The 20,400-nt window shown below is 45.6% G+C and overlaps 2 protein-coding genes and 1 long non-coding RNA gene across 8 annotated transcripts in view; 2 read left to right on the top strand and 1 right to left on the bottom strand.

Annotated features, from left to right (window-relative positions):
- LOC140419119 (uncharacterized) overlaps positions 1-20,400 on the top strand; it is a 439,103-nt gene that overhangs the window by 308,190 nt on the left and 110,513 nt on the right. The window lies entirely within an intron of this gene.
- LOC140419133 (uncharacterized) lies at positions 2,953-6,189 on the top strand. Of its 2 annotated transcripts, none has more exons than XR_011945550.1 (3): positions 2,953-2,994; positions 4,521-4,645; positions 5,150-6,189. It is a non-coding gene; the product is annotated as an uncharacterized lncRNA (long non-coding RNA). The 2 variants fall into 2 exon arrangements; XR_011945549.1 differs by lacking the exon at positions 2,953-2,994 and adding an exon at positions 3,346-3,632.
- On the bottom strand, positions 9,937-19,474 carry LOC140419125 (uncharacterized). Of its 5 annotated transcripts, none has more exons than XR_011945545.1 (2): positions 19,284-19,459; positions 9,937-13,537 (listed from the first exon to the last, which is right to left on the bottom strand). XR_011945545.1 is itself a non-coding variant. In XM_072502892.1 (2 exons), exon 2 carries the CDS (start codon positions 15,828-15,830, stop codon positions 14,844-14,846), a length of 987 nt encoding a protein of 328 aa, XP_072358993.1. In that variant the 5' UTR covers positions 15,831-16,161; positions 19,343-19,474; the 3' UTR covers positions 9,937-14,843. The 5 variants fall into 5 exon arrangements, 4 of the variants coding, with proteins under 4 accessions (XP_072358993.1, XP_072358994.1, XP_072358992.1 ...); XM_072502892.1 differs by having other exon boundaries at positions 9,937-16,161; positions 19,343-19,474; XM_072502893.1 differs by having other exon boundaries at positions 9,937-16,161; positions 19,391-19,468.

The raw sequence follows: 20,400 nt of genomic DNA, 5'->3' as shown, positions 1-20,400 counted from the left end.
GTGTTCAGCTGAAGATTCCTATTGGCCGTTTTCTGGGTGGTCTCCTTATTCTGATCGTTCTCAGTGATCCTCGGGTGTGTGAAACTGCTCTCCTGTCTCTCATTCTCTTCTCTCTCAGATTATCACAGGCAGGAAGTCTGTTCATGGTGATAACATGAAACTGACGCCTGCTGTTTCATTCTCAGGAAACACAACTTCCTGTTTCTGTGCTGCCGGTTCCAAACCACACATCTCACTTCTGAGCAGAAAATAAACCCAGGGACCACAATCTGGTGAGAACATCTGTCAGTGCAGCCTATATCTGTCCACAGAGTCAGGGCAGAGTCACACAGATCACATTGTGGTGACATTTACAAATGAGCCGGTTATTTCTGTTCAGAGTCTCCATTCCCGGACAAAACCGGCTGTGTCTGTGGATCAGTCACTGAGTTTCCTCTGCTCTCTGTAGCTGGGAACTGATAACCTGCTCCCTTATATTTTATATCGTTCTTTCTGTGTTACTTGTTTCCTCTATTTCTCAGCTTTTATCTCTTGCCACCTCACCTTTCTGTTTTTTTAAATCTCTCAGTTCTTCTGTCAGTCTTTCTTTCTCCTTCCATCTATATTTCACTCCTATTCCTATTTAATTGAGGTGTTCAAAATCATGAAGTGTTTGTGATAGATTGAAGAAGGAAAAAGAGCGAGAAAAACAGAAATGTTGGAAAGTCAGCAGTTCTGGCAGCATCGGTACTGAGAGAAACAGAGTTAACGTTTCGAGTCCTTGTGACTCAGAGCAGGAGAAACCGGGATTGTCCCTCTGAGATAAGGAAAGTGAAGGGGAGATTTAATAGAGGTGTTTAAAATGAGGAAAGATTTGTGATAGTGTCGATGGGGAGAAACTGTTTCCCAAGAGCAGGAGGGTTTGTAACCAGAGGACACGGAGATTTAAGATATTTTACAACAGAACCCAAGGAGGTGTTGAGGAGAATTGTTTTTACACAGTGATGTGATGTGATCTAGAATTCACACTGACACGCTGCAGGAAGCAGATTTTAACAGTAAATTTCAAAGGGAATTGGATAAATTCTTGTGGACGGTAAATTGGCAGAGTTATGGTGAATGGGGTAATTGGACAGTTCACTCATCTTTGTGACATTCTGAATTTTGCTCAAACTGATGATTTAACATTTGACCTTTTCAATCACAGTGTGTCTCAAAGAGAAGATTAAAACTTTGGTTTTGATGAGCTGTCGGATACATTTCCTGTGTGACAGTAACTCGAAAACCACAAGAAGGAACTGAATATTTTCAGTACCTCTAACAGACATACCTCGAATATCAGAAATCTCTGGAGTTCCGCATGTCCTCATTGCTCTCCCCTTGGGTATAACAGCTCTCAGTCAGGTGGAGTCAGTCACACGTGTCTCTGTCATGTTTCCATTCCTATTTTATCACACACCTCCCAATGACACTCACCACAACACAAAAACCTCAAAATATCATTGTTTCTTCACACCTTGTCCTCCTATTACAATTGGATATTTACTGGGCCTTTTGTCTCCATTAATGTCAGCTTACATGCAGGTCAAATGACCTCAGAGGCACTGGAAACAGACTGTTTATTGTACCAGACTCCAACCAGCGCAGGACCTGCAGTGGTAACATACACCAGAATTGGAATAACAGGCAGGTTATTGTCTAATAAAGGGTGCGGCATGGTGGCCGCCTAGTGCTTAGCGCTCATTCATAAATCATAGAATTTACAGTGCAGAAGGAGGCCATTCGGCCCATCGAGTCTGCACAGGCCCATGGAAAGATCACGCTATCTAACCCCACACCTCCACCCTATCCCAGTAACCCAGTAACACCATCTAAACTTTTTGGACACTAAGGGCAATTTTTCATGGCCAATCCACCAAACTGGCACATCTTAGGAATGTGGGAGGAAACTGGAGGTGTCGGAGGAAACCCATGTGGACACGTGGAGAACGTGCAGACTCCGCACAGACATTGACCCAACACGGGAATCGAACCTGGGACCCTGGAGCTGTGAAGCAATTGTGCTAACCACTGTGCTACGATGGCACTGCTGCCTCACATTGCCAAGGTCCCTGGTTCGATCCAGGCCCTGGGTCACTGTCCGTGTGGAGTTTGTAAATTCTCCCCGAGTCTGTGTGTGTCTCACCCCCACAACCTGAAGATGTGCAGAGTAGGTGGATTGGCCACACTAAATTTCCCTTGGAAAAAAATGAATTGGGTATACTAAATTTTTTTTTTTTAAAGGTTATTGTCTAATGGGACAGAGTAACACACACCAGAAGCGGATTATATTATGTTGTCAACAAACCATGACTACTTCACTATTATTTGAAAACCAAATTTAGTTTTGGTTCTCTTGATACTCTATCACCATTACATTTGATCCAATGGTGTTTTCACTCACATACTGCAGCCTGACTTATTATGGGAACAGACAGTGTTAGTTGCTCTCAAACTGAGTGAATCCTTTGCTGTTTCTCCTCTGGGCCCCATCTCCACTATTATTGTTACTGAGACTCTCACTGTTATTATTGGAGAATCAAGGAGCACGGTGGCACAGTGGTTAGCACTGCTGCCTCGCGGTGCTGAGGGCCCAGGTCCCATCCTGGCTCTGGGTCACTGTCCATGCGGAGTTTGCACATTCTCCCTGTGTTTGCGTGGGTTTTGGCCCACAACCCAAAGATGTGCAGGGTAGGCGGATTGGCCACGTAGTCTAGTTATTTTAAAAAACATTATTGGACAATCAGCGAGTCAGCCTGAGCCTGTGGTGGCTGTCACCATCTGGAACTGTCACAATGCCCGGGTGATTGACAGCTGCTCAGGACCAATAGGAAGAGGAGGGGCAGGACTGGAGGCCCGACCGAGAGGTGCTGGTCCTCCAACCAATCGGAGTGAATGAGGGGCGGGACCAGCTGATATTGAAGCATGCGCAGTATCAGTAATGGCGACACTGCTTCTTCTTTGCATACATAATTTGTAAGACGCGGTTAACAATATGTAGGGTGCGTGAGATCGCGGGGAAGGTCGGAAACGCCGCGTAACTACATTGTGTGGGTCATTAAACTCTGACAAGAGTTTACCGCACCCAGATTGTACTGAGCGGAGCTGAATCCCCTCATTTTCAGCCTGGATTATCGGCCGCCATCTTTATTGGATTGAGTGTGCACCATGGCGCATGCGAGGTCGCCATCTTTGTCGGGGGCAACGTTTCTATGAGTGGGAGGGGCTTGTTACCCATTGTTCAGAATGGAGACAACTTGTCCGTCAAACTATATCACCCTTTGAGTCTTAATGTCTGAATGATGGGGTGGTGGATTGATGGAAAGAAAGGGAAATACATCCTGCTCTTCCGATCCCATTACCTGATGGTCTCAAGATCTGTGGTTCTGTCCACCCATGGCAAAAACTCAAGACCCTGAGTAGACGTCATCCTCAAATGAGGGACTGCTGATGACGACGAGGGGCAAAGTATAAGCGTGGAGAGGGCAGTACAGTGGTTAGCACTGGGACTACGGCGCTGAGGACCCGGGTTTGAATCTTGGCCCTGGGTCATTGTCTGTGTGGAGTTTGCAAATTATCTCTGTGTCTGCGTGGGTTTCACCCTCATGTGCAAGGTAGGTGGATTGACGATGCTAAATTGTCCCTTAATTGGAAAAAGTGAATTGGGTACTCTAAAGTTAGTTTCAAAAAATTATTGGACAATCAGCCTGAGCCTGTGGCGGCTCTCACCACCTGGAACTGTCACAATGCCCGGGTGATTGACAGCGGCAACGGCTCCGGACCAATAGGAAGAGGAGTGGCGGGACTGGAGGACCGACCAAGTGCAGCTGGTCCTCCAACCAATCGGAGTGAATGAAGGGTGGGGCCAGGCTGTGATTAAAGCTGCACAGTATCAGTAATTGCTCCTTAATTGGAAATAATTAAATATATAAATAAATAATTGGGGACTCTAAATTTTTTTTTTTTAAAGTGCAGCGGGGAGCATGAACTGGACTAGGGAGCAGGAGAAGGGAATGTTGGGAATTTCTATCCTAGACTGACAATCATAGAATCCCGACAGTGCATAAGGAGGCCATTCAGCCCATCAAGTCTGCACAGATCCTCTGAAAGAACACCCTACCTAAGCCCCCGCCCTGTTCCCGTAACCCCACCTGACAAACATATCTTTGGACACGAGGGGCAGTTTAACACGGCCAATCCACCTTTGGACTGTGGGCGGAAACTGGAGCACCCCGAACAAATCTACGCAAACACGGGCAGACAGTGACCCACACAGACAGTGACCCAAAAGGCCGGAATTGAATCCAGGTTCCTGGTGCTGTGAGGTAGCAGTGTTAATCGCTGTGCCACCGTGCCACCCCACACAACGGTGGATTTGGGAAACTCCTTTTATAGGAAGTTAGAAAGGGAGAATTTACGCACGACAAACCCAAACCACAAATTTATTTACTGAATTCCATTTTTGGATTGACATTGATACCTTTTGTAAATTTCATTTTCAGGGTATTAGAAGAGGATTTACAGGCCGGAACCTTGAGCAAACTCTTACATCACAATGTGACAGCTTCATTCGATTCATCAGGAAGTGAACATTATCGTCCTTTGAACGCAAGTGTTTGCATTTCAGGTCATTGCCATTCGCTGTTTTTACACACTCTCACTCACACACACACATACACTCCCTCTCTCTGTCTCTACCTCTCTCTCCCAAATGCTCTCTGTCCTACACCGTCTCTCACTCTCTCTCGCACCCTCTCTCTCGCGCCCTCTCTCGCGCCCTCTCTCTCACTCGCGCCCTCTCTCTCACTCGCGCCCTCTCTCTCACTCGCGCCCTCTCTCTCACTCGCGCCCTCTCTCTCACTCGCGCCCTCTCTCTCACTCGCACACTCCCCTTCTCGCACAACTCCCCCTCTCTCAAACACTCCCCCTCTCTCACACACACTCTCCCCCTCTCCTCCTAAAGAGGTGAACCAGTTGTTTTTGATGACAACCCAGCAGTTTTCATGGTCACCTTTTCCCAGTGCCGGCCCCACAAATGTCCAGATTCATTCAGCTCAATTTCGCAACCTGTCTTTGTGTTTTTGTGCGTTCTCGCTCACTCCCTATTTTCTGTTTTGATTCAATTTTGCAGAGTATTGGAAGTGAAGGAACTTCAGTAAGGAAATTCAAACTAAACATCACGTCATGATCTACTCACCAAAACGTTTGTAACATAAATATCATGGGAGTTTGAAGATGGAAGGAAGATGCACCATTCACAGAGGGGACAAACCGTACACATGTTGTGTGTGTGGACAAGGCTTCAGTCGATCATCTGGCCTTTCGAAACATAAATGCAGTCACACCGGGGAAAAACCATGGGAATGTGGGGATTGTGGGAAGGGATTTGCTTATCCGTCCAAGTTGAAAATCCATCAGCGCACTCACACTGGGGAGAGACCGTTCACCTGCTTCGAGTGCGGGAAGGGATTCATACACTCATACCACTTGCAGACACACCAACACGTTCATGCTGGGGAGAGGCCATTCACCTGTTCGCAGTGTGGGAAAGGATTTGCTCATTCCTCCAATCTGCTGAGACACCAGCAAATTCACACTGGGGAGAGACCATTTAAATGTCCAGACTGCGAGAAGTGTTAGAAGAGTTCTGGGGAACTGATGTCCCATCAACGTGTTCACACCGAGGAGAGGCCGTTCAGGTGCTTTCACTGTGGGACTGGGTTCAGACGATCATCTGACCTCTCTGTACATCAGTGAGTTCACACTGGAGAGAGACCATTTAAATGTCCAGACTGTGAGAAGTGTTATAAGAGTTCTGGGGAACTGATGTCCCATCACCGTGTTCACACTGATGAGAGGCCGTTCAGATGCTCTCACTGTGGAAGTGGATTCAGGCGATCATCTGACCTCACTGTACACCAGCGAGTTCACACTGGAGAGAAGCCGTTCACCTGCTCTGAGTGTGGGAGGGGATTCACTCAGTTATCCAACCTGCTGATGCACCAGAAAGTTCACAAGTAACTTCAGTGATTGGAGCTCGCTGTTAATCACATCCTGGACTGGAACATGTTCATTGGGGTCAGTTGCTGCTGATGTTCATAAGCTCTAATCCAGTCACAAGGAATTAAATTCTGAAAAAAAATCAAGTAAAATCAGTTTGTGTTAAACAAAGCGTGTGGTGTCTTTTTAATATCGCTAACACAAGTTAGTTCCTTTTGAAGTCTCCTCCATCCTCACCTCCAACAACAACTGTGAGAAGCTTCTTTGTCACTAAGATTGAGACAATCTGATCAGCTGTCTCTGCTGCTTTCCTCCACTAACCTACCGGACCAAACGGTCTCAAGTCCATTTTTGTCCAAGTTCTGAACTTACATCTTTCTCCATGTTCTCTCCTGCCTCCTGTCGAACTCACCATGTCCATGAGACACCCCTTCTGCTCCACTGATAATTCCAATAACCTGCTGACAACCCAACTTCTCCATGTGAGCCGATATTGTGAACATCTCTCTATCACGGCTGGTACCGTCTCAGCGTTAAATCCAGTCATTACGCATCCCAAAAAAACACTTGGCTCTCCCATCTTTGCAAACTACTGCTCCATCTCCAAACTCCCTTTCCTCTCCACAGTCTTTGTACTTGGTGTCCCCAAGGATCTCCCTCGGCCCCTCCTATTTCCCATCTACAAGCTGCCACTGGGTGACATCATCCAAAAGCAGCGTGTTAGTTTTCACATGCACACTGACAACACCCAGCTCTACCTCACCACCATCCCTCTCCATTCCTCCACTGTTACTAAATTATCAAACTGCTTATCCCACATGCGGTACTGGATGAGCAGATATTTCTTCCAATTAAAAATTGGGAAGATCAAACCCATTGTCTTCAGTCACCATTAGAAATTCCGTTCCCTAACTCCCGAGTCCATCCCTCTCCCTGGGAACTGTCTGAGGCGGTACCACACTCTGCACAATCTTCGTGTCAGATTTGACCTCAAGAGGGGTGGTCCAGTGGCACAGTGGTTAGCACTGCTGCCTCATGGCACCGAGGACTCGGGTTTGATCCCAGCCCCGGGACACTGTCCGTGTGGAGTTTGCACATTCTCCCCGTATCTGCGTGGGTCTCACCCCCACATACAAATGTGTGCAGGGGAGCTGGACTGGCCACACTAAATTGCCATAAATGAATTTTATAAAATCTTCTATTTCTACATTCTGTCCCTGTCATTCTGGTGATCATTGTCTGTCTTGCTGCCCTGCATTACTGCCTTGTCCCTTCTCATTAACTTTCTAAATTTCCCCTCACCACAACCCTGTCTCCTCACCCACTAATATGTTTAAAGCTCTCTCTCCAGCCCTGGTTGTGGGATTCACCCAGGCACTAGTTCCAGTGTGGTTCAAGTGAAGGTCACTCCAATAGTCTAAACACTCTCTTTCCTCACTATTGGTGCCAGTATAATAATAATCTTTATTCTCACAAGTAGGCTTACATTAACACTGCAATGAAGTTACTGTGAAAATCCCCAAGTCATCACACTCAGGAGCCTGTTCGGGTACACAAGGAGAATTTAGAATGTCCAAATTCTCCAAAAGCACTTCTTTTGGGACTAGCGTGAGCAAAATGGAGTACCCGGAGGAAACCCACGCAGACTTAGGGAGAACGTGCAGACTCCGCACAGACAGTGATCTTGGCGCTGTAAAGCAACAGTCCTAACCACTGTGCTACCGTGAGTACCCTATGAATTAAACCCCATTTATCCAGGCCAATCATTGAACAAAGCGAACATCTCATTCACTCTATGCCAATTTACTCATGACGCAGGTATTCATTTGGAACACATTTGTGCGAGCTCTTTTAACAGAATCTGGATTCTTGGATCTTTCTCCAGTTTCTCTCATATCTTCTCTCTCCCTCCGAGTTTATATTGTCCACGAGACCCAACTTCTGTTCCCTCGACTCCATTCTCACAAAAGTTGACCATCCAACCTCTCTATGTTAGTTGATTCTGTTTCCAGTTCTCTCTCATTTGGTTCTGTCCTTCTCCCTTTAATGCAACAACATCACCCATCCTAAACAGAACACTTGACCCCACCATCTTTACAAATATCCAAGACATCTCCAATCTCCCTTTCCTCTCCAAATTCCTTGGACTTGGTGTCCCCCAAGGATCTATCTTCAGCCCCTCCTACTTCTCATCTACATGTCTTCTCAACCTTGTCCCTTGCCTGAGGTGTGGTGGTCCTCAGGTTAAATCACCACCAGTCAGCTCTCCCTCTCAAAGGGGAACGCAGCCTGTGCTCATCTGGGACTCTGGCGACTTTAACTTTTATCTTTCCTAAGGTTTGCCGCCCAGAATGGAACACAGTTCATGCAGTAAATGAGGAAAAGACAGCAGGAATTTCTCGAAGCTGTGATTTACATTTTTGGTTCCCAGCAGTTACTTCAATAATTTCCTCATTCTCCCTAAACTACCCTGCCTGTTAATTCTATTATTTCTGATAATTCCATTACTGTAGCTATAAACACCACACATTAGAATTCAATCTGTTCCATTATTCACTTTGGTTTACGTTTATGTTGAGGTTAACAACATACAAACTCTGTCCTCCCCCCGATCTGATTAGAGTTTCCAATGAGTCGATTCTGTGGAATGGAATGTCTTATCAGCGTTTCCACGGTGACCTGTCTGCAGTGAAGCGCCTGCTTGAGTTTCTAACTCAGACTAAACTTCTCTCTCCCATAACACACATTATATCAGACAGTGGATGTCAATGTATTTCAGCCATGTTGTGTTAATGTCTCCAAAACCCTAAAAGGAGTTTCAGATACACAAACTTTTAAATGTGGGAGGACAAGTTGATAAAGTGTTTCAAAAACACATGGGATCCAAGGTTTTATAATTCTAAGTGTGAAGTACAAAATGACAGAGGTCATGTAAATCTGTACAAATCATTGGTTAGGCTGCAGTTGGAATATCAGATTAGGTTTTGGGGATCTTACACCAGGAAGGATGTCAAGGCCATGGAGAGGGTGTAGAAGAGATTCACTGAGATGATCCCAGGGAAGAGAAGCTTTAGTTACCAGGAAAGATGAGAGAAACTGGGGCTCTTTTCATTCGAACAGAGACTGACTGGAGACCAGAGAGGGTTTGATTCCTGCGTTGGGTGACTGTGTAGAGTTTGCACCTTCTCCCCGTGTCTGCATGGGTTCCTTCCAGGTGTTACGGTTTCCTCCCACAGTCCAAAGACGCACAGGTTAGGTGGATTTACGGGGATAGGGTGGAGGAGTGGTCCTGAGTGGGGTGCCATTTTGGAGGGTAGGTGCAGTCTCGACGGGCCGAATGGCCTCCTTCTGCAATGTAGGGATTCTATGGAACAGAAAAAGTCTCATATGAAATATCAAGCAAACTGTACAACAATGTTCAGGACTCTCAATGTCCCTCTGGGCCTGCGGGGGTGGGGGCAGTGGGGGAACCGGTGATGGTTTCTCTGATCTCTGAATGAAATGTTATTTTTAAAGTGAAGGGTGTCTGTACTGGAAAATCTGAGTACCAAGTGCCAGCTTGAACCATTCTCCAATCAGTTACAGCACAGCTCCCTCTACATTGCCCCATGAAACACTCCCAAGGCAGATACAAAATGGTGTTAGATACAGAGTAAACCTACCTCGATGCTGTCCCCATCAAACATTCCCACAATAGGTATAGCACAAGGTTAGATACAACGTAAATCCTCCTTGGCACTGTCACCATCAAATACTCCCAAAACAGGTACAGCATGGGGTTGGATACAGAACGAAACCCCTTCTACGCTGACCCCATCAAACACTCCCGGACAGATACACCACGGGGTTAGATACAGAGTAAAGCTCCAGTTGCACTCTTTACGATCTCTTATTCTATCTTCAAATAAGAATCAGAAGTTCGGTTGATTGGAGATGTCCAAAGTGCAACTTTATTTGCTAATCATTCACCTTGATACACTTGCATGAAAACGGAATCAAAAATGTTGATCAAAATAATACATAAACTGGTCAGAGCATAGCGAAAAGATGTAAACAAAAGCATAAGAAAAGTATGAAGAAAATTACTTCAAACAAAAATCAGTAGATGGTTCATAAATTCATAAAAGCATAAATTCGGAACAAAACCTTAACCACAAAGTCATACTCTTAAAATACATTTTTACCGATTATCTAATCCTTCATTTACTCTCATTGGTTTCTAATTATCAGCTGGGACTTCCTGATTTATTCAAATAAATGTCTGCGACTTAGAAAATGATTTATTATTCAAATATTGGGCATTACTTAAGATTTCCTAATGTCCATCAAATTAATTCAGGGTGTATGTGCACCAGCCACCTGTGCCAATCTTACGAAGATAAGGTACTTGCATTAACCTTGCTGTTGCTAAGTATTTCATACTAAATGTAATGGAATACAATGGTCTTAATTGTTACATGAAACACTGATGCAAATTTTTATGAAACAATGCCTGAATTTCTGCAAATATGGCAATAGATTATTCCTTATCTGAAACAATGACTATCTTTCCACAGTCATGGCTTTTTGAATAATTCCATTCTCTAGCTATGCACTCAATCTATCCTTAAAGGTGCCAAATAAATCAATTTGATAAATGTGATGTGCTGCATTTTTGTAGATCGAATTGGGGCAGGACCTACTCAGTTAATGGTAGGGAGTTGGGGAAAGTTATAGAACAAAGAGATCTAGGAGCACAGATTCATAGCTTCTTGAAAGTGGAGTCACAAGTGGACAGGGTGGTGAAGGAGACATTCGGCATACTTGGTTTCATTGGTTAGGACATTGAATACAGGAGTTGTGATGTCTTGCTGAAGTTGTACAAGACATTAGTACAGTCACACTTGGAATACTGTGTACAGTTCTGGTCAACCTATTATAGAAAGGATATTATTAAACCAGAAAGAGTGCAGAAAAGATTTACTTGGTTACTACCAGGACCTGATGGTCTGGGTTACAAGGAGAGGTTGAATAGGCTGGGACTTTTTCCCTGGAGCATAGGAGACTGAGGGGTGATCTTATAGAGGGCTGTAAAATAATGAGCAGCATAGATAGGGTTGATAGTCAACATCTTTTCGCAAAGGTAGAGGAGTCTAAAACCTGAGGGTTTAGATTTAGGGTAAGAAGTGAGTTACAAATGGGTCGAGAGGGGCAATATTTTCACACGTAGCATGGTGAGTGTCCAGAACGAGCTGCTAGAGGCAATAGTAGAGGCAGGTACAATTTTGTCTCTTAAAAAGCATTCAGACAGTTATATAGGAAAGCTGGGTATAGAGGGATAGGGGCCAAATGCGGGCAATTGAGAATGGTTTAAAAACTGGGCGGCATGGACAAGTTGGGCCTGTTTTCATGCTGTAAACCTCTATGACTCTATCCAACTGCAGCAAAACATCCCTACATTTATATTCCATTTCCTTTGCAATAAACAATAATATTCCATTAACCTTCCTAATCACTGGCTGTACCTGCAGACTAACTTGGGATCAGGCACCCCAGTCCCTCTGTACCTCAGAGTTCTGCAATCTCCTTCCATTTAAATAATATTGTTTTATTTAATACTTTCTGACAAAGTGGACAATTCACATTTTCCAAAGTTAAGCTCCACCTGTCAAGTTTTTGCCACTCACTTAACCTATTTGTAGTCCTTTGCAGACTTATTAAATCCACTTCACAAATTACTTCCCTCCCGGTCTTTCAGGCATCAGAAAATGTAGCCGACATTCAATCCCGCCATCCAACACATTCATACAGATTGTAAATGGGTGAGCCCAGCACTGATCCTGATGACATTCCACTTGTCACATCTTACCCACCCAGAAATAATCCATTTATACCGACTGGCTCATTCCTGTTCGCTAACCAATCCTCTATCCATGCTGATATGTTGACCCCACACCATGAGCTCTTATTTTGTGTAATAACCTTTGATGTGGCATCTTGGTAAATACCTTCTGGAAATCCAGATAAAGCACATCTACAGCTTCCCCTCAAGTGAATAAATGTAATCAGGAAAAGTCCAACAAATTCAAATATTTTCCTGTTAAAAGTTAATTGATTAAACAGAACATGATTTTTAAATATTGCGACTGGCGAGGGATAATCACAGGTTAAAGAGGTGTGAATAGTGTCAAGCCAGGACAGCCTTCTTCGCATCAATGAAGACGAACATCTTGCCAAGGTCATCCGCACACCCCCACTACCTGCCTTCAAACAACTGCGCAACCTCAAACAAACCATTGTTTCCAGCAAACTATCCAGCCTTTAGAACAGCGACCACGACACCACACAACCCTACCATGGCAACCTCTGCAAGACATGCCAGATCATCGACATGTGGACCACCATTACACGTGAGAACACCACCCACCAGGTACGTGGTACATACTTGTGCAACTTGGCCAATGTTGTCTACCTCATACGCTGCAGGAAAGGATGTCCCGAAGCGTGGTACACTGGCGAGACCATGCAGACGTTGCGACAACGGATCAACAGACATCGCACGACAATCACCAGGCAGGAATGTTCCCTTCCAGTCGGGGAACACTTCAGCAGTCAAGGCGGCCTTCAGGATGGGCGACAGCGCAGAATCGCTGAACAGAAACCTACAGCCAAGTTCTGCACGCTTGAGTACGGCCTCAACCAGCACCTTGGATTCAAGTTGCATTACATTTACCCCCCACCATCTGGCCTGGGCTGGCAAAATCCTACCAACTGACCTGGCTTGAGACAATTCACACCTCTTTAACCTGTGATTATCCCTCTCTCCAGTTGCACTGTCTGAACCTGTAAAGATTTAATTACCTGCAAAGACGCGCATTCAAAGTATCATCTTGCATCTGACTTTGTCTATATATGGGTTTGTAGAACCGACCTCTTCATTCATCTGATGAAGGAGCTGCACTCCGAAAGCGAATGATTCCAAACAAACCTGTTGGACTTTACCTGGTGTTGTAAGACTTCTTACTGTGACCACCCCAGTCCAACGCCGGCATCTCCACAGCATTGGCATGAGCACTAGAGAGACAGAAAGGTGCCTGTGGCTCATAAAGCAATCAAAACTTATGGATTAGGATCTCTGTAGAGGTCAGCAACTTCTTGGAAAAAAATCTAATTCCCAATCAACAAACTAAAGGATCACACGATGGGACATCAGGTTTTATGACTTTTAATGCAACAAACAAACAAACTAGAAGCTACTTAGACAAAGGGTCATCTGGACTCGAAACACTAGCTCTTTTTTCTCCCTACAGATGCTGACAGACCTGCTGAGATTTTCCAGCATTTTCTCTTTACTTTTCGAAGCTACTGTAACTCGCAAACCTACACATTAAACTATAAAATAGAATTTTGCCCTTTTACACAACCGAGAATAACACTATTATAGTTTCTCGGTCCTGGAAGTCAAAACATAATTGTCTCAGAACCTGTTCAAAGTGATGATTCATTCCTGAGGATTTACGTCCGTTCTTCGACCAAGACACTGAGAAACAAAGGGAGCACAGAATAGAATGTGAACTGGCAAAATACATAAAAATGGACTGTTAAAGTTTCTATGATTATGTAAAAAGGAAACTTTTGGCTCAGACAAAGGTTTGTCCATTCCAGATAGTCAGGAGAATTTAGAATGAGGAATAGAGATCTCTACAGCCACCTCGTTCAACACTCTGGGATGTAGATCATCAGCTTTTGGGGATTTATTAACTTTCAATCCCATTAATTTCTCCAGAACTACTTTTTCACCAATACTAATCTCTGCCAGTCTCTTGGTTGTCTGGTGTTTTGGAGACTATTTATGAATCTTCCTCTGTGAAGACAGACACACATTGTTTAGTTTCTCTGCCATTTCCTCATTCCCCATTATAAACTCTCCTGTCTCTGTCTGGAATGGACCCACATTGGTCTTTGCTAATCTTTTCCTTTTCACATTCCTGTAGAAGCTTTTCCAGTTGGTTTTTATGTTTCTCAGCAGATTGCTCTCATCAGTTTCTTGATCTTCCTTTGCTGAATTCTATTGGATCTCATGGAATCTTTAATTTTTCTTGTTAGCCACGGTTACATCACTTTTCCTGATGGATGTTTGTTCCTTAAAGCAATCTATATTTGTTGTATATATGTGAATAAAAAGTTGCAAAAATCCCACAGGACCAGAGACTGCTCTCCCCTTTCACAGAGAGAGAGCTGACTGGAGGTAATTTAATCCGAGGGTCAGCACACCTCAGGCGAGGGACCTGGTTGACAAGGCGGGGCTCTTCATGAATAAACTCAGCCTGTACGGGAGTTGAATCCTCACTGTTGGCCTTGCTCTGCATCACGAACCAGTCGTCCAGTCAACTGAGCTAAGCGACCCCCTGATAAATATGTCATAATTCCGTAAATATTAGGTATTCCCTGTACCAATCAGATTCCCAGTCCACCTCAGACAACTTGCTCCTCAAACCCAGATAAGTTAAACAAAAGAACCATGTAACCACCAGGGCCCATCTCCATGGCAATGTGGCATGCTTTGGGGGTACCAAACAGAAATGGAAACTAAATATCTTCAAACTTCCACACACCTTTTCTCTCTGTGATTCTTGTGCAATTTGAAGCCAGGTATTAGCAACAAGGCTCAAAGAGCATCTGCCCACTGGAGGCAAAGTGGTGAGACTGGCCAGTCCAGCAGAAAGAAACCCTCCAACCATCCCCACTGATCACCTGTCAGAATGAACAAAATGGAGTCCTGGATATAGAGCGGAAACAATAACAGCAGAATCCAACCCCTGTAACCGATTGTGAAATTGTTGGTGTCACAGCAGGTGCGATGAAACGTGCAGTCCCATCTCACATTGAGAGGTGACTGGCCTCTCCCCAGTGTGAACTCGCTGGTGTCTCCGCAGGTTGGGTAACTGAGTAAATCCTCTCCCACACTGAGAGCAGATGAATGGCCTCTCCCCAGTGTGAACTCGCTGGTGTCTCCACAGGTGGGATAACTGAGTGAATCCCTTCCCACACTGAGGGCAGGTGAATGGCCTTTCCCCAGTGTGAACTCGCTGGTGTCTCCGCAGGGTGGATGAATCAATGAATTTCTTTCCACACTGAGAGCAGGTGAACGGCCTCTCCCCAGTATGAACTCGCTGGTGTCTCTGCAGGTCGGAGACTTCAGTAAACCCTTTCCCACACTGAGAGCAGATGACTGGCCTCTCTCCAGTGTGAACACGCTGGTGTTTCTGCAGGTTGGATACCTCAGTAAATCCCTTCCCACAGAGAGAGCAGATGAATGGCCTCTCCCCAGTGTGAAATCGCTGGTGTCTCCGCAGGGTGGATAACTGAGTGAATCCTTTCCCACACTGAGAGCAGGTGAATGGCCTCTCCCCAGTGTGAACTCGCTGGTGTGTCCGCAGGTCAGATACTTCACTAAATCCTTTCCCACACTGGGAGCAGGTGAATGGCCTCTCCCCAGTGTGAACTCGCTGGTGTTTCTGCAGGTCGGATACTTCAGTAAATCCTTTCCCACACTGGGAGCAGGTGAATGGCCTCTCCCCAGTGTGAACTCGCTGGTATCTCAATAGGTGGGACGAATCGCAGAATCCTTTCCCACATTGGGAGCAGGTAAACGGCCTCTCCCCAGTATGAACTCGTTGGTGATTCTGCAGGTTGGATAATTGAGTAAATCCTTTCCCACACTGAGAGCAGGTGAATGGCCTCTCCCCAGTGTGACTGCGGCGATGAATCTCCAGCACAGATGGGGCTCTGAATCCCTTCCCACAGTCCCCACATTTCCACCGTTTCTCCATGTTTTGGGTCTCTTCGTGTCTCTCCAAATTGGGCAATCACAGATACAACACGGGTCCGGTTTCTCCTCACTATGAATGCTGTTCTTTTTTTTTCAGGCTATGTAACTGGTTAAAGCTCTTTCCACAGTCAGTTCACTAGAACACTCTCGATCGGGTGTGTGGGTCTCGGTGCCTTTCCAGTCACACTGATGTTTGATATAATTAGAAGCTGACACTTCAGGTAATCATTTCTTCTTCTAGATTCAAAGGCGGATGATATTCAGGTTCCAAGGAATCATGTGACTCTGTCAGATCGCGATGTAACGTTTGTAATTTCTCCTCATCTAATATCCTGTGAAAACAATTTACAAAAGTTATCAGTGTTCGTACAGGATAGAAACTCAGAACAGACAATTCTAGTTCCTCTGGAACATTATTTCCTGTCTCGTTCTCCAAAAGCTATAAATCTCCATCCCACACAATCTCCCTCCATTCTCACTCTGCTGTATCTAATATTTACCCTCCCAAATCTCCTAAAGGTGCTGATTTGTGTTGATTGACAGATCCCAGCTCAGCTCACTGCTTCCTGACCAGGACACAGAGATTAGAATAGGAGCAAGAGTAGGCCATTCGGCCCACCGAGTCTGCTCAACCATTCAATGATATACTTGGCCAATCTACCTCAGAACTGATTTCCCACACTATCCCCCATATCCCTTGACATCTTCAATATTTAGACACCTGTCAATCTGTGCCTTGAACATACTTGATTATTGAATCTCCAGAATTCTCTGGGGGAGAGAATTCCAAAGTTTCTCCACGTCCTGGAGTGAAGAAATCCCTCCTCATCTCAGCTTTCTCTCCATTTACCGCCAGTTCCCCAGAATGCTCCACACCCTCAATCAGAAATCTGTCTGTGGGGAGGCATGGGGGTGGGGGGGGGGGGGGGGGGGGGGGGGGGCAGCATGTGATACGGCTACGGAGTAGCTGCTTTTCCGCAGGTTCTGGTGCCACTCACCTGTAATCTGACACTTATCCTGATTGCCCGGCACTCATCTATCTAATCCTTGAATTAATGTTTGTTATCATGTCCTTGGTAGAATCAGAGTTTGGTCAGGTATGATTATGCCGAAAAAAGTCAGGAAATCCATTGGTAAAACAGCGCAGATGGATTCAGCAGGAATGGAGCCGCCTTTTCAACATGGCGGCCTGACCCTCAGGTGGTCCCTCTACCCCGCGCTCTCCGGGTGGTGGCGAAAATGATGACTGCCAACATTATCCGTGTTATTGACCAGAGGCGGAGTGTGCTGACTCAATATCTGTGTCCTCATGAGGACCAGCTGCAAAACGGCATGAAGAGGCTCGATGATCCGGAGGAGAGAATCCTGAACGTTCAGCAAGATGCCTCCTCGACGGAGGCAAGAATTCAATCTTTTGAAAACCAGCCGAGTGGCGTGGCGGAGGTCCTGGAGGACCGAGGGTCGGAGAAAAAACATCCAAGTCGTTGGCCTGTCAGATGGTCATCATAGAATTTACATTGCAGAAGGAGGCCACTCAGCCCATCGAGTCTGCACCTTGGAAACAGCACCCCAGCGAAGCCCATACCTCCACCCCATCCCCGTAACCCAGTAACCCCACCTAACCTTTTAGTTGGACACTGAGGGAAATTTATCGTGCTCAATCCACTGAACCTGCACGTCTTTGGACTGTGGGAGGAAACAGGAGCACCCAGAGGAAACCCACGCAGACACGGGGAGAACGTGCAGACTCCGCACAGCCAGTGACCCAAGCCAGGAATCGCACCTGGAACCCTGGAGCTGTGAAGCAACTGTGCTAACCACTGTGCTACCGTGCTGCCCATAAATGATGTTATGTTCTGTCCATTTAGTGTGGAGGGTAAGGCTCCCGTTAGGTTCTTCGAGGACCGACTGCCACGTTTTCTCAAGCTGGATGTGAAGCCTGGCCGTTTCAAATTAGAAAGGGTGCATCGGTCTTTGAGGCCAAGGGATAGTTTTCATCCCAGGCCTGTAATCATTCGCTTCCACAACTTGAGAGAATGTCCTGGAGAGGGAACGGTGAGGTGGCACCTGGCTCCAGGAGGAAGTGAGGATTTACTTCTTCCAGGAATTTTCGGCAGCAACACAAAGAAAGCGTTGAGGCCTCAACGAAGTTCAACGGCAACTCAAGGCTGTGGGGAGTGAATTACGTTATGATTTATCATGAGACCCGAAAAATGGTATCCAACAACTTTGTCAAGTCTTTCAATAATCCAACTATTACCTTGATCTTCATTAAAACCACAAAGAGCAAGGATCTGGAGAGATGGTTTGTAGCTCGGACAAACTCAGGTTCTAATCCGGATTCTTTCCCTGTCATGGTGTTGTCTGAATTTCAGAATCACAGAAATACACATAGGGACAGGAGTAGGCCATCCAGCCCCTCGAGTCTGTCCTGCTATTTAATGAGATCATTGCTGATTTGTGACCAAACTCCATGTCCCTTAATATCTTTGCTTAACAAAACTCTACCTCAGATTTAAACTTAACAACTGGTCCAACTTCATCTGCTGTTTGTGGGATAGATTCCAAAACCTCTCCCACCCTATGTGTGAAGAAGTTCTTCCTAACATCTGTACTGAACTGTCTAGTTCTAATTTTTAGACAATGATCCCTAGTTTTAGAATCTCCAATCAGTGGAAATAGTTTATCTTCATCTACCCTGTCTTTCCCTGTTAATATCTTAAATATCTGATCACACCTTAAATGTCTAAATTCTAGCAAAAACAGGCCTAATTTGTGGTTAAAATTTTGGGTCAGATACGCTGCATTCTCTCCCTCACCTCTCACAGCATCCTGGGACACAATTCATCCAGACCTAGTTATCTAATAATCTTCTGGGTGGCACGGTAGCACAGTGGTTAGCACTGCTAATACTAGCAGTAGCTCACAGCACCAGGGACCTGGGTTCGATTCCAGGCTTGGATCACTGTCTGTGCGGAGTATGCAGTTTTCCCCATGTCTGCGTGGGTTTCCTCCGGGTGCTCCGGTTTCCTCCCACAAGCCCCAAAAGAGGAGGTTCTTCGGTGAATTGGACATTCTGAATTCTCCAGCAGTGTACCAGAGCAGGTGCTGGAATGTGGCAACTAGGGGTTTTTATAGTAACTTCATTGCAGTGTTAATGTAAGCCTCCTTGTGTCACGAATAATAAAGATTATAATGTAAGCCTACTTGTGACAGTAATAAAGATTATGAATGGGCCAAAGAGCCTCTTTCCGTGCTGTAAAACTCTATGATTCTAAAGATAAAGGTGGTAGAGGGAGGGAAGGATTGAATTAATAGAGAAACTGCCAAAGCCACAACATTCACCAGCTCTGAGGACACACCTTAGCTCCCTTTCCAATCTGAAAGCAGCCTGAGCTGGATTTACATTCCCCTTAATTGATCATTGCTGGGTGATAATCCTGTACTTCCTCACCTCACACCACTGTGACAGCACCTTCACCACACAGACTGCAGCAACTGACCAAACATCACCTTCCCAGTTATTCCTGAAGGCACCGCCTTCCCAACCTGGCCCCTTGCCTGAGGTGCGGTGATCCTCAGGTCACATCACCGCCGGTCAGCTCTCTCCCGGGGCCAGACCCTGGTTCACAGCCGCCATCTTGGGGAAGCAGAGCGCATGCGCTGGCGTCTTGGTGACGCAACAGCTGGGGGGCGGACCCTGAAGGTTTCTGATCCCATCCGGGTCCTAGTGCCCACTGATCGATCGGATTGCAACAGGTTTTTAAAACATTTCACCCACGCCCAGGCTGCAGCTGATGTTTGGAGCCTGAAGGCGCCTCTGGATTACGTAGAAATTCAGTGTGAGAGGCTGCAGCCTCTGTATAGCTACCTGAAGGGGTTTTTCCGACGGTTGATTACATTTTGTTGTCGTTTCGCTGATTTTCATGGTCCTTGGGCTGGTTTAGCACAGGGCTAAATTGCTGGCTTTGAAAGCAGACCAAGGCAGGCCAGCAGCACGGTTCATTTCCCGCACCAGCCTCCCCGAACAGGCGACGGAATGTGACGACTAGGGGCTTTTCACAGTAACTTCATTTGGAGCAGACTTGTGACAATATGCGATTTTCATTTTCATCTCATTTCCACTCCAATATCAGGATGTTTGTGTGATATTTTCTTACCCTCACAGTAATTTTTCTTTATTTAAAATACATTTCAGCAGCAGGCTTTCTGGTGATTTTTAAAGGAATAAAGGTTATTTATTATCACACTATTTCCCTGGATGTTTGAACATCTCAGTCTCTCGTCTCTTTCACACTCACTGACACATACACAGAAATTAGGTACAGATCAAGTTGAAGCTGTAATGATGAAAATGGAATGTAGACTGCAATCTTTATATCGCCTGTTGTCTTCTTGTTGAGCTGATCCTTCAGTTGGAGTGAAGCATTTTTAGAAACAAGTAATTCTCATGAGTCTCTGAAGCTTCTTGTAGATGAATAGCCAGGAGGTTGGTTCTCAGGTGGACTTGGAAGCTGGAATAAGTACAGTACTGTGGCTGCACTGGGAGACATTCAGCTCTGCTGGTTCAG

Source organism: Scyliorhinus torazame, chromosome 5 (genome assembly GCF_047496885.1).
Source record: "Scyliorhinus torazame isolate Kashiwa2021f chromosome 5, sScyTor2.1, whole genome shotgun sequence".
Classification (NCBI taxonomy): Eukaryota; Metazoa; Chordata; class Chondrichthyes; order Carcharhiniformes; family Scyliorhinidae; genus Scyliorhinus; species Scyliorhinus torazame.
The sequence above is the reverse complement of the archived record's forward strand: the minus strand, read 5'-3'. Positions and strand labels throughout refer to the sequence as shown.